This window comes from Rhinoraja longicauda, chromosome 27, assembly GCF_053455715.1.
Source record: "Rhinoraja longicauda isolate Sanriku21f chromosome 27, sRhiLon1.1, whole genome shotgun sequence".
Lineage (NCBI taxonomy): Eukaryota > Metazoa > Chordata > Chondrichthyes > Rajiformes > Arhynchobatidae > Rhinoraja > Rhinoraja longicauda.
The window spans coordinates 408,931-422,064 of record NC_135979.1 but is presented as its reverse complement, the minus strand read 5'-3'; the positions used below and the strand labels follow the sequence as shown (position 1 = coordinate 422,064).

The 13,134-nt window shown below is 54.9% G+C and overlaps 1 protein-coding gene across 1 annotated transcript in view; it reads left to right on the top strand.

The window, feature by feature from the left end:
* LOC144606942 (proto-oncogene tyrosine-protein kinase LCK-like) overlaps positions 1-9,581 on the top strand; it is a 42,081-nt gene extending 32,500 nt beyond the window's left edge. The window contains exons 11-13 of the mRNA XM_078423467.1: positions 1,617-1,770; positions 7,352-7,483; positions 9,357-9,581. Coding sequence (XP_078279593.1) covers positions 1,617-1,770; positions 7,352-7,483; positions 9,357-9,559 — 489 coding nt within the window. The 3' untranslated portion in view covers positions 9,560-9,581. The remainder of the gene's footprint in view (positions 1-1,616; positions 1,771-7,351; positions 7,484-9,356) is intronic.
* Positions 9,582-13,134: the final 3,553 nt, after the last annotated feature.

Here is a 13,134-nt window from a genome sequence, read left to right as displayed (position 1 = left end):
GTGTGGGTCAGTGAGAGTGTGGCCAGGGTGGTGTGGGTCTCTGATGATGCTGGCTGCCTTTTAGAGGCAGCGCCTCCTGTAGATCCCTTCGATGGTGGGGAGGGCAGTACCCGTGATGGACCGGGCAGTGTGGGGTGGAGAGGGCAGTACCCGTGATGGACCGGGCAGTGTGGGGTGGGGAGGGCAGTACCCGTGATGGACCGGGCAGTGTCCACCACTCTGTAATCTCCCTCGTTCCTGAGCGTTGAGTTGCTGAACCAGGCTGTGATGCCACAGTGGGGCAGTAGCAAAAACATGAACAAATGCAAGGTGTGCCCTCACCACATCCCGTCTCTGCTAACAAACGCTAACAAAGGCAGGACAGAGATAACAATGCGTTTACCACAGCCTGCACACGCTTCAGATACTTCCCAGCAGACAAGCAGGCAGCGTGTTGTAGACTAGCGGTCTGTGTGGTGTGTGACTGGTTGACAGGGATCCAAACTGGTGCAAAACCAGCACCAGCAGAAAATACAGTGCAAACCTGCACTGCTGGGCTGGAGCCAGTGCTCACGATGGAGTGCACAGTGCCAGTGCACAGTGCCAGTGCACAGTGCCAGGGTGAGGGGGGGAGAGAGGCAGACTTAGTGTGAGGGGTGTTTAACTCGGAGTGAGGGGCGTTTATCAGGGTGAGGGGCGTTTATCAGGGTGAGAGGGGTTTACCAGGGTTTGGGGGGTTTATCAGGGTGCAGAGGGACGGGCAGCTCAGAGTCACAGAGCAGCAATGTGTTGGCCTCTCAGCCGGTACACGGAGGGCAGGGCGAGTAAAACGCAGCTCAGACGGTGGGCAGGTGGGCAGTTAGGTAGGTGGGCAGGTGGGCAGGTGGACAGGTGGGCAGGTGGACAGGTGGACAGGTGGGCAGGTGGACAGGTAGGCAGGTGGACAGTTGGGCAGGTGGGCAGGTGGGCAGGTGGGTAGGTAGGCAGGTAGGCAGGTGGACATGAGGGTAGGCGGGCTGGTGGACAGGACCCACCGTAGCTGAAGCAAACGGACATCGTTCTGTTTCCTGGCTGCTAAACGCCGTTCCAATTCCAGGGAGGGGGTGGGGCATCGGGAACACTGGCGATCCCTCACCCACTGGCGATCCCTCACCCACCGGCGATCCCTCACCCACCGGCGATCCCTCACCCACCGGCGATCCCTCACCCACCGGCGATCCCTCACCCACTGGCGATCCCTCACCCACTGGCGATCCCTCACCCACTGGTGATCCCTCAGCCACGCGATCCCTCACCCACTGGCGATCCCTCACCCACTGGCGATCCCTCACCCACTGGCGATCCCTCACCCACTGGCGATCCCTCACCCACGCGATCCGTCACCCACTGGCGATCCGTCACCCACTGGCGATCCCTCACCCACCGGCGATCCCTCACCCACTGGCGATCCCTCAGCCACGCGATCCCTCACCCACTGGCGATCCCTCACCCACTGGCGATACGTCACAGACTGGACAAGGAGGAGGAATGACTGAGCAACACCCCACTGCCTGTCACACAGTGAGGGCAGGGTGGTGCTGCCCTGTGAGCTGATCCTGTGACTGTGGTTGCCGCTGAGCCCTGTCTCTGTTCCGCAGATAGCAGAGGGAATGGCCTTCATTGAACACAGGAACTATATTCACCGTGACCTGCGTGCAGCCAACATCCTCGTGTCTGACGAACTGTGCTGCAAGATCGCAGACTTCGGGCTGGCGCGCCTCATCGAGGACAACGAGTACACGGCCAGAGAGGGTAAGGATGCACCGCTGCATCGCTGCAATGCTGCACCTCCACACTGCTGCAATGCTGCACCTCCACACTGCTGCAATGCTGCACCTCCACACTGCTGCAATGCTGCACCTCCACACTGCTGCAATGCTGCACCTCCACACTGCTGCAATGCTGCACCTCCACACTGCTGCAATGCTGCACCTCCACACTGCTGCAATGCTGCACCTCTGCTTTACACAGCCAGAGAGGGTATGGCTGCACTCCTGCACCTCTGCATTGCTGCACCTCTGCATATCTGCATTGCACTGCCAGAGAGGGTATAACCACACCACTATTTCACTGCCCTGCTGCATCACTGCCACAGAGGGTAAGACCACAGCTCTGAATCAGGATCAAGAGTGTTTAATTGGCCTATTTACTGACAACAGAGCAATTAAATTCTTCTGAATGCAGCTTTACGGTCGTGTTTATACAATAACACACTGATAAATATGTAATAATCAGTAATACAATACATTAATCATCAGTAATACTAGGTAGCCAAGCCTAAGTCTGGAGATCACAGTTGCTGAGGTCAGTTTTGTTCAACAGCCTGATGGTTGTTGGGAAGAGGCTGTTCCTGAGCCTGGAGGTCACGTTTTCAGCTCTGAAAGAGACTGGAACACCTGAAAGTGAATCTTAAAGTGAGTCTGGTGGTGAAATGCTGCTGCAAGTTTGGGTTGGTGACACCGCACTGCAAAACATCTGTAACGCACTGTAACACACGGTAACACAGCACTGCAACACATCTGTAACGCACTGTAACACGGCACTGCAACACATCTGTAACACACTGTAACACAGCACTGCAACACATCTGTAACGCACTGCAACACACGGTAACACAGCACTGCCACACATCTGGAACACACTGCAACACCTCTGTAACACAAGGGACAAAAGGGACATGAGAAACTGCAGATGCTGGAATCTTGAGTAAAACGCAAAGTGCTGGAGGAACTCAGCGGGTCAGGCAGCATCTGTGGAGGGAAGGGACAGATGACATTTCAGGTCAGGACCCTTCTGCAGACTGAAGTCCATTCCCTCCACAGATGCTGCCTGACCTGCTGAGTTCCTCCAGCACTTGGTGTTTTACAAAAGCAACATATCTAGCAAGATATCTAGGACATTTAGGAATTACACTTCACTCACTCTCCTCAGGGATTGTTTCTTTCTCCACTTCCCTTTCATGAGGGGAAGCTCTGCTTTTGATTAGCAGTGCAGTTCCTGACCTGCATTTAGTTTGAAACTCGTTCAAAATTAATAAAGCTGTCAGCTTTGTCAGAGAAATAAGCAGAAGACTGCCAGAGATGTGCCAAACGATGCACTAAAAATAAGCTTTGCTGAACTTTGTCCCTGAAGAGTATTTGTACGGGACGTTTTGTCTCCAAGCTCAGCTCCATGGTTCACACAGTAATCCTTGTCGGAGTGTCGGAGTGCATTGTTTCAATGTGAGGGACAGATGTTTCATGCAGACAATGAGCAGGATGTTGGTGGTTGTGTGAACGCCTTGCACTACAATGCCAGAAGGCGACTCCAGCACGATGTCAAAGTGGATAAAGCTCCCCACCCTGACCGTAGCGCTGGGCAATAGCAATGTACTCAGTATCCCTCGCTCTCCTCCTCTCCCCATCCATCCCCCAGCCTAGCTCCAACTAGTCTGACTGTCCAAAGACAAACACGGTAAGCTGGAGTAACTCAGCGGGACAGGCAGCATCTCTGGAGGGAAGGAATGGGTGACGTTTCAGGTCGAGACCCTTCTTCAGACTGGTTAGGGTTAAGGGGAAACGAGAGATGTAGATGATGATGTAGAGAGATAAAGAACAATGAATGAAAGATATGCAAAAAGGTAACGATGATAAAGGAAACAGGCCATTGTTAACTGTTTGTTGGATGAAAACGAGAAGCTGGAGCAACAAAGTGAGAGAAATCAATATTCATAGCACTGGGGCAGTTTGACCGTCCTCCTGATTAAAGTTTACTTTGTGTGCCTCATTGTCACCTTCCCCAAGCACACAATGATATATTCTACATTTCTTTAACCGTCCCCTTTGATCTCTCTAGTTTCCCTCTCCCCTGACTCTCAGTCTGAAGAAGGGTCTCGACCCGAAACGTCGCCCATTCCTTCTCTCCAGAGATGCTGCCTGGCCCGCTGAGTTACTCCAGCACTCCGTGTCCATCTTTGGCGATGTACACAAGCTCAGTGTACAAAACACAGGCATGAGGTAGCCCAGGAGCCATTGCTGCGTCTACTGCTGCTGCTGCTGCTGGCTACAACACACGAGCCCCGCGCACCCAGCCCCGCGCACCCAGCCCCGCGCACCCAGCCCCGCGCACCCAGCCCCGCCAGCCCCGCGCACCCAGCCCCCGCGCACCCAGCCCCCGCGCACCCAGCCCCGCGCACCCAGCCCCGCGCACCCAGTCCCGCGCACCCAGTCCCGCGCACCCAGCCCCGCGCACCCAGCCCCGCGCACCCAGCCCCGCGCACCCAGCCCCCGCGCACCCAGCCCCGCCAGCCCCCGCGCACCCAGCCCCCGCGCACCCAGCCCCGCGCACCCAGCCCCGCGCACCCAGCCCCGCGCACCCAGCCCCGCCAGCCCCGCGCACCCAGTCCCGCGCACCCAGCCCCGCGCACCCAGCCCCGCGCACCCAGCCCCGCGCACCCAGCCCCGCCAGCCCCGCGCACCCAGCCCCCGCGCACCCAGCCCCGCCAGCCCCGCGCACCCAGTCCCGCGCACCCAGCCCCGCGCACCCAGCCCCCGCGCACCCAGCCCCGCCAGCCCCGCGCACCCAGCCCCCGCGCACCCAGCCCCGCGCACCCAGCCCCCGCGCACCCAGCCCCCGCGCACCCAGCCCCGCGCACCCAGCCCCCGCGCACCCAGTCCCGCGCACCCAGCCCCGCCCCCAGCCCCGCGCACCCAGCCCCGCGCACCCAGCCCCCGCGCACCCAGTCCCGCGCACCCAGCCCCGCGCACCCAGCCCCGCGCACCCAGCCCCGCGCACCCAGCCCCGCCAGCTCCGCGCACCCAGTCCCGCGCACCCAGCCCCGCCAGCCCCGCGCACCCAGCCCCGCGCACCCAGCCCCCGCGCACCCAGTCCCGCGCACCCAGCCCCCTCGCACCCAGCCCCCGCGCACCCAGCCCCGCGCACCCAGCCCCCGCGCACCCAGCCCCGCGCACCCAGTCCCGCGCACCCAGTCCCGCGCACCCAGCCCCGCGCACGAGCAGCATCTACTCTGCTGCCCCACACGGCCGATGTCACATCTCATCCAGGGACACACAAGCAAATGCAGACACCTGAACAAAACACACGGTGCTGCAGGAACTCAGCGGGTCACCAGTTCATAAGTGACAGGAGCAGAATTAGGCCATTCGGCCCATCAAGTCCACTCCACCATTCAATCACAGCTGATCTATCTCTCCCTCCTAACCCCATTCTCCTGCCTTCTCCCCATAACCCCAGACACTCGCACTGATCAAGAATCTATCTCTGCCTCAAATATATCCACGGACTTGTGGCCTCCACAGCCTTCTGTGGCAAAGAATCCCACAGATTCACACCCCTCTAGGTTGCAGGCTGTGGGGGCAGAGGCACGCCAGCTCGTGGTGGATCAACACCCCACTGAATGAGTCTCTCGCTCTCTGGCTCCACGCAAGAGTAATGTCCCATGGGTAATGGGCAGTGCGTGACCTGCCCTTTAATGCCCCATTCCACAGCTTGCCTGCAACTAAGTCAGGCTGGAAAGAGTTATTATGCAGCTTCACAAGACTTTGAAGATAGAAACAAAAAGCTGGAGTAACTCAGCGGGTCAGGCAGCATCTGTGGAGAACATGGATAGGTGATGTTTCACAGAGTGCTGGAGTAACTCAGCGGGTCAGGCAGCATCTCTGGAGGAAAGGAATAGGTGACGTTTCGGTTTGAGACCTTTCTTCAAACTTTGATCAGACTGCATTTATAATAATGTGTGCAGTTCTGGGTCGCTCGTTACCAAGATGCAGCATGGATTAGAGGGGTTTTGTAAAAGGAGAGGTTGGACAAACATGGATTGTTATCGCTGGAATATGGGAGGCTGAGGGGAGACCTGATAGAAGAATAAAGATAGGGTAGACAATCAGAACCTTTCTCCCAGGGTGGAAATGTCAAAGATTAGAGGTCATAACATTGAGGTTAGAGGGCAAAACCTAAAGGCGATGTGCAGGACGTGTTTCACACAGAGGGTGGTGGGGCCTAGAACGTGCTGCTAGTGGTGGTGGGGCCTAGAACCTGCTGCTAGTGGTGGTGGGGCCTAGAACGTGCTGCTAGTGGTGGTGGGGCCTGGAACGTGCTGCTAATGATGGTGGGGCCTGGAACGTGCTGCTAGTGGTGGTGGGGCCTAGAACGTGCTGCTGGTGGTGGTGGGGCCTAGAACGTGCTGCTAGTGGTGGTGGGGCCTAGAACGCGCTGCTAGTGGTGGTGGGGCCTAGAACGTGCTGCTAGTGGTGGCGGGGCCTAGAACGTGCTGCTAGTGGTGGTGGGGCCTAGAACGTGCTGCTAGTGGTGGTGGGGCCTAGAACGTGCTGCTAGTGGTGGTGGGGCCTAGAACGTGCTGCTAGGGTCTAGAACGCGCTGCCAGGGGGGTGGGGGCAGATACTAAAGTGGTGTTTATCCCTCAACCCACAAGTTAAAGCATGGCTCACGTCTCTCTCTGCTTCTTGTGGGCTTGGGTCTGTAGCAGCTTTTCCTGAACCATAAGCAAGTCTGCACTGCAAACAGAATGACGTGGGTGAATGAGCAACGGTGCTGAGAGATGCAAGAGTTTTAAAAACTTGATTTTAAAAATGTTTGAGAGCTTTCTAATATTACCAAAATATTACCAAAAGGTTTTAAAAAGCATCAAATAAATTTGGTGGTTAGGCCCTTAACCAGCTTATATGACAGTGAAAGACACAGAGTGCTGGAGTAACTCAGCGGGTCAGGCAGCATCTGTGGGGAACATGGATAGGTGAGCAGGCCAGGCCAGGAGCCACTCATGCATGGTCACACATCCAGAGACGCTGCCTGACCCACCAACTGTATCACACTGTACAGTGGCTCACTGAGGGCATCTAGTGGCAGAGTTGGGAACGCTGTGGGATACGGAGATTCTCTTTGGTTAGAGGCTGGAGCAAGTTGGGTGAGGCACGGTGGAGCAGCGGTACAGTTGCTGCCTCACAGCGCCAGAGACCCGGGTTCGATCCTGACTAAGGGGGCTGTCTGTACGGAGTTTGTACGTTCTCCCCGTGACCCGCGTGGGCTTACTCCGGGTGCTCCGGCTTCGTCCCAAAGACGTGCAGGTTGGTAGGTTAATTGGCTTTGTATAAATGTAAATTGCCCCTCGTGTGTGTGGGATAGTCACAAATGCTGGAGTAACTCAGCGGGTTAGGCAGCAGCTCTGGAGAGAAGGAATGGGTGACGTTTCGAGTCAAGACCCTTCTGCGGATTGGTGTTGGTGTGCGGGGATCACAGGTCGGCGTGGACTCGGTGGGCCAGAGGGCCTGTTCCCGTGCTGTATCTCTGAACTATACTAATCCCCCGGCTTGTTTAGGTGCTAAATTCCCCATCAAGTGGACGGCCCCAGAAGCCATTAACTACGGGACGTTCACCATCAAGTCAGACGTCTGGAGCTTCGGGATCCTCCTGACTGAGATCGTGACGTATGGCCGGATTCCCTACCCAGGTACGCACTGTTGATGGGCATGTCCCCACGCCCTGGCATCTACACTACCCTGACAGTTGGGGTCGCCAACTGTCCCGGATTAGCCGGGACATCCCGTATTTTGGGGCTAAATCAGTTTGTCCCGTACAGGACTGCCCTTGTCCCATATTAGTAGGGTTGCCAACTTCCTCACCCCCAAATACGGGACAAAGGGTGACGTCACCGCCCCGCGCCCCACATGACCTCACCGGCCAGGGCGGCCACCATTGGTGGAGCAGGAGCACGTGGCCGCTGGCTGGGTGAGGTCACGTGGGGCGCGGGGCGGTGACGTCACCTTGTCCCGTATTTGGGAGTGCGGAAGTTGGCAACCCTATTAATAGTTCACCACCGCCTGACAAACGCCACAATCAATAGGCCTGGGTTTTCCCTGAGACCTTCAGTTTCTTCCACACTCCAAAGATGAATAGGTTTGTAGGTTAATTGGCTTAGTACAAATGTAAACATTGTCGCTAGTGTGTGTAGGATAGTGTTGGTGTGCGGGCATCGCTGGTCGGTGTGGACTCGGTGGGCCAGTTTCCACGCTATATCTCTAAATTAAACTAAACTAATGTGTAGGAAGGAACTGCAGATGCTGGTTTAAACCATAGATAGACACAAAAAACTGGAGTAACTCAGCGGGACAGGCAGCATCTCTGGAGAGAAGGAATGGGTGAGGTTTCAGGTCATGTCCCTTCTTCACTGTCATGGTTGAGAGGGGACAAACTTCTGGTCACTATTCATAATGGCGGTGGTTTTCCAGGGGTCTTTTATTCATAAATTACCAGAGTGCACAATGTTTGCAGGCGAGGGTCAGATTGGAGAGTGCGGGCAGGGTGTGAATGCAGAGGTACCGAGCTCTCTGACCGGTCAGTGTTGACCCATCACTGGCACCGTGGGATGTGCAGACTGGACATGCAGGTTACCATGGATACGGGCCAGGCCTGGGCAAATGGAGCGCGGTATGGGTTGGGGGTTAGGTTTATTATTGCAATGTGCAGTGAGAAACAGGAGAAAGTTTTGTTCTGTCTGCTATCGATACAGATACGTGCGGGTGTCAGGAGTTATGGGGAGAAGGCAGGAGAATGGGGTTAGGAGGGAGAGATAGATCAGCCATGATTGAATGGCGGTGGACTAGATGGGCCAAATGGCCTAATTCTGCTCCTATCACTTATGACCTTATGAACCTATAAACATCAAATAATCCAATACGCTAATACAATCAAGTCAAACTCAAGTACAATAGGTAGACCAAAGGGGAAGATACAGAGTGCAGAATATAGTTCTCAGCATTGTAGCGCATCAGTTCCAGAGACAGAGTCCAATGTCCGCAATGGGGTAGAGGTGAATCAGACAGTGCCCTAGCTTATGGAAGGGCCGTTCAGAAGGCTGATAACAGAGGGGAAGAAGGTGTTTCTGAGTTAGACACAAAATGCTGGAGTAACTCAGTGGGACAGGCAGCATCGCTGGAGAGAAGGAATGGGTGACATTTCGGGTCAAGACCCTTCTTCAGACACAGTCTCAAACTGAAACATCACCCATTCCTTCTCTCCAGAGATGCTGCCTGTCCCACTGAGTTACTCCAGCATTTTGTGTCTATCTTCAGTTTCAACCAGCATCTGCAGTTCCTTGCTACACACAACCTGTTCCTGAGTCTGTTTCAAGCTTCAGTACCTTGTACCAGATGGGAACAGGGAGAAGAAGGAATGACCGGGGTGAGACGAGTCTTTGGTTATATATGGGGCACTTTAGTTAGCATGGATGAGTGGGGCCGAAGGACCTGTTTCCGTGCCGTGTGACTCTGTGCCTTACCTTCTTCCATCACCAAGTCTTCACGTGTCTTTGTGGCTGCACACAGGAATGTCCAACCCTGAGGTGATCCAGTGCCTGGAGCGAGGCTATCGCATGCCACAGCCAGACGACTGCACGCCAGAGCTGTACATGGTGATGAAAGAATGCTGGAGCGACAAGCCGGAAGATCGGCCAACATTTGAGTATCTCCAGAGTGTCCTGGAGGACTTCTACACGGCCACTGAAGGCCAGTACCAGCAGCAGCCTTGACAGGATTGAGATAATAGACAATAGACAATAGGTGCAGGAGGAGGCCATTCGGCCCTTCGAGCCAGCACTGCCATTAAATGTGATCATGGCTGATCATTCTCAATCAGTACCCTGTTCTTGCCTTCTCCCCATACCCACTGACTCCGCTATCCTTAAGAGCTCTATCTAGCTCTCTCTTGAATGCATTCAGAGAATTGGCCTCCACTGCCTTCTGAGGCAGAGAATTCCACAGATTCACAACTCTCTGACTGAAAATGTTTTTTCCTCATTTCAGTTCTAAATGGCCGACCCCTTATTCTTAAACTGTGGCCCCTTGTTGTCGACTCCCCAACATTGGAACATGTTTCCTGCCTCTAACGTGTCCAACCCCTTAATAATCTTATACGTTTCGATACGATCTCTTCTCATCCTTCTAAATTCAAGTGTATACATGCTGTGATGTCTTGAGAGGTCGGGGAGCTTTTCTCTTGAAGGTTGGGAGGTGTGGGTGCGGAAATGAAGACAAAACGTTCTTGTTTTCAAACTTAAATCCATATATTTAGTCTTTTCCAAAAACAGGTTAAATTAATTGTTTGCAGAGGTACACAAAACAAAACAGGTAGTTAAATCAAAACTGTAGCTTGCTGCCTTCTTACCAAATATAACTCCCTCTCTCTCCCTCTCTCCCCCCTCTCCCTCTCTCCCCCTCTCTCCCCCTCTCTCTCTCTCTCTCTCATCTCTCCTCTCTCTCTCTCTCTCTCTCTTCTCTCTCTCTCTCTCTCTCTCTCTCTCTCTCTCTCTCTCTCTCCCTCTCTCTCTCTCTCTCTCCTCCAGTCGTTGTCTCTCTCTTTAAATATACTGCCTCCCTTCCCTTTTAGCTCCCTCACTGAGGCAATCAGCTCAGCTGGTTCAGCTGGACAGCAATCAGTGTCAGCAGCAATCAGTGTCAGCAGCAATCAGTGTCAGCAGCAATCAGTGTCAGCAGCAATCAGTGTTATGGGTTTTGTAGTCTCTTGCTGGCAGCCATGATGGTTTGTAGTCCTTGTTGCATCCACCGGGAGGAAATGTATCTTCCCTCTATGACTCTACCTCTCATGATATCACAAAGCCTAGTCGCTCCAGTCTTTCAACATATGATAGTCCCGCTATTCCGGGAATTAACCTAGTAAACCTATGCTGCACGCCCTCAATAGCAAGAATATCCTTCCTCAAATTTGGAGACCAAAACTGCACCACAGTACTCCAGGTGCGGTCTCACTAGGGCCCTGTACAACTGTAGAAGGACCTCTTTGCTCCTATACTCAACTCCTCTTGTTATGAAGGCCAACATTCCATTGGCTTTCTTCACTGCCTGCTGTACCTGCATGCTTCCTTTCAGTGACTGATGCACTAGGACACCCAGATCTCGTTGTACGTCCCTGTTCCTAGATGGACAACTTCCATTCATATGATGCCTTCCACACACTTTGAAAGTATCTCACAGCCCAGAAAATACTGCTGCAATGCTGCAAAATAGGAAGTGTGGTGAGTGATTAGTGCAGAGTAAACTCCCACAAACAACAGTGAGATAATGCCCAGGCAGGTGGTTAGTGATGTTAAACGATGTATAAATATTGGCCAAGGCAGTGTGAGCTCACATCCTGGGCTCATCCCTGGAAACGCAGCCTCCTGCAGCAGCAGCAGCAGCAGCTCATCACTGAGCTTCTGGGATGCTCAAGATCACTTCTCACCCACCCCCCAAACCCCCCTCCCCAAGCTGCCCCCCCCCCCACACCACCTCACCCCCCAAACCACCCCCTCCCCAAGCTCCCCCCACACCACCTCACAACCCCCCCAACTGCCCCCCTCCCCAAGCTCCCCCCACACCACCTCATCCCCCCAACTCCCCCCCTCCCCACACCACCCTCACACACCCCCAACTGCATCCCTCCCCAAGCTCCCCCCCCCACACCCCCTCAACTCCCCCCTCCCCACACACCACTCACACCCCCCCAACTCCCCCCTCCCCACACCACCACACCCCCCAACTCCCCCCTCCCCACACCACCTCACAACCCCCCAACTCCCCCCTCCCACACCACTCACACCCCCCAACTCCCCCCTCCCCACACCACCTCACACCCCCCAACTCCCCCCTCCCCACACCACCTCACACCCCCCCAACTCCCCCCTCCCCACACCACCTCACACCCCCCCAACTCCCCCCTCCCCCACACCACCTCACACCCCCCCCAACTCCCCCCCTCCCCACACCACCTCACACCCCCCGAACTCCCCCCCTCCCCACACCACCTCACAACCCCCCCAACTCCCCCTCCCCCACACTCCACCTCACACCCCCCCAACTGCACCCCCTCCCCAAGCTCCCCCCACACCACCTCACAACCCCCCCAACACCCCCCATCAGCATGCTTCCCCTCCCCAACCACCTCACACCCCCTCAACTCCCCCCTCCCCACACTTCCCCCCCTCCACACCACCTCACACCCCCCCAACTTCCCCCCACCTCCCCAACTCCCCACACTTCCCCCCCACACCACTTCACACCCCCCAACTCCCCACCTCACACCCCCCCAACCTCTTCCACTCCCCATGCTTCCCCCCCAACTCACCACACCCCCAACCTCCCCCCCCTCCCCACGCTTCTCCCCCACCCCACCTCACCCCCCCACCCCCACCACACACACACACCCCCCACCACCCACCTCACCCCCCCCCCAACTCCTCCACGCGCTCCTCCCCCATCCCCCCCCCTTCACCCTACAGCACTTGCCCGGACACCACAGTTTAGTTTAGCTTAGCTTATTATTATTATTGTTACGTGTACTGAGGTACAATGAAAAACTTTTGTTGCGTGTTATCCAGTCAGTGAAAAGACATGATTACAATCGAGCCGTCCACAGTGTACAGATACATAATAAAGGGAATAACGTTTTGTGCAAGATAAATTCCATTAAAGTCCAATTAAAGACAGTCCGAGGGTCTCCAATGAGGTAGATGGGAGGTCAGGACCGCTCTCTAGTTGGTGATAGGACGGTTCAGTTGCCTGATAACAGCCAGGAAGAAACTGTCCCTGGAGGTGTGCGTTTTCACACTTCTGTACCTCTTGCCTGATAGGAGAGGGGAGAAGAGGGAGTGGCGGGATGAGACTGGTCCTTGGATTATTGCCTGTCTTTCTATCTCAGCTGATCCAGTCACGCTCTCTTTACAAGAGAGTCCAGAGTGTGGAATTGGCAAATGTACCAGCACAGAACAATGATGTCCTTACTTGCTGCAGCTTTACAGGCCCATTAATACAATGGCACAAAATACATTGCAACAATCAATAATACTATAAGTTTTTCATTTGTAGCACTAGGGAATCATTGTAGTGCAAAACCAAAGTTTCCAAACCTGAACATAATTCATCAGAAATATTATGCTACATTTTCTAAATTCTTTGAAAGCTCCATGTTATTTGAAGCTCCAACTCTGTGTATGTGATTTTATTTGAAGTAGATTTAAATTAGTGATGTTCTCTCAGTTCAACAAGCTCATTCTGGCTTTCAAATCTAAACTCAGCCACTGGAGTCCATGATCGGCGAACACACAGCTAG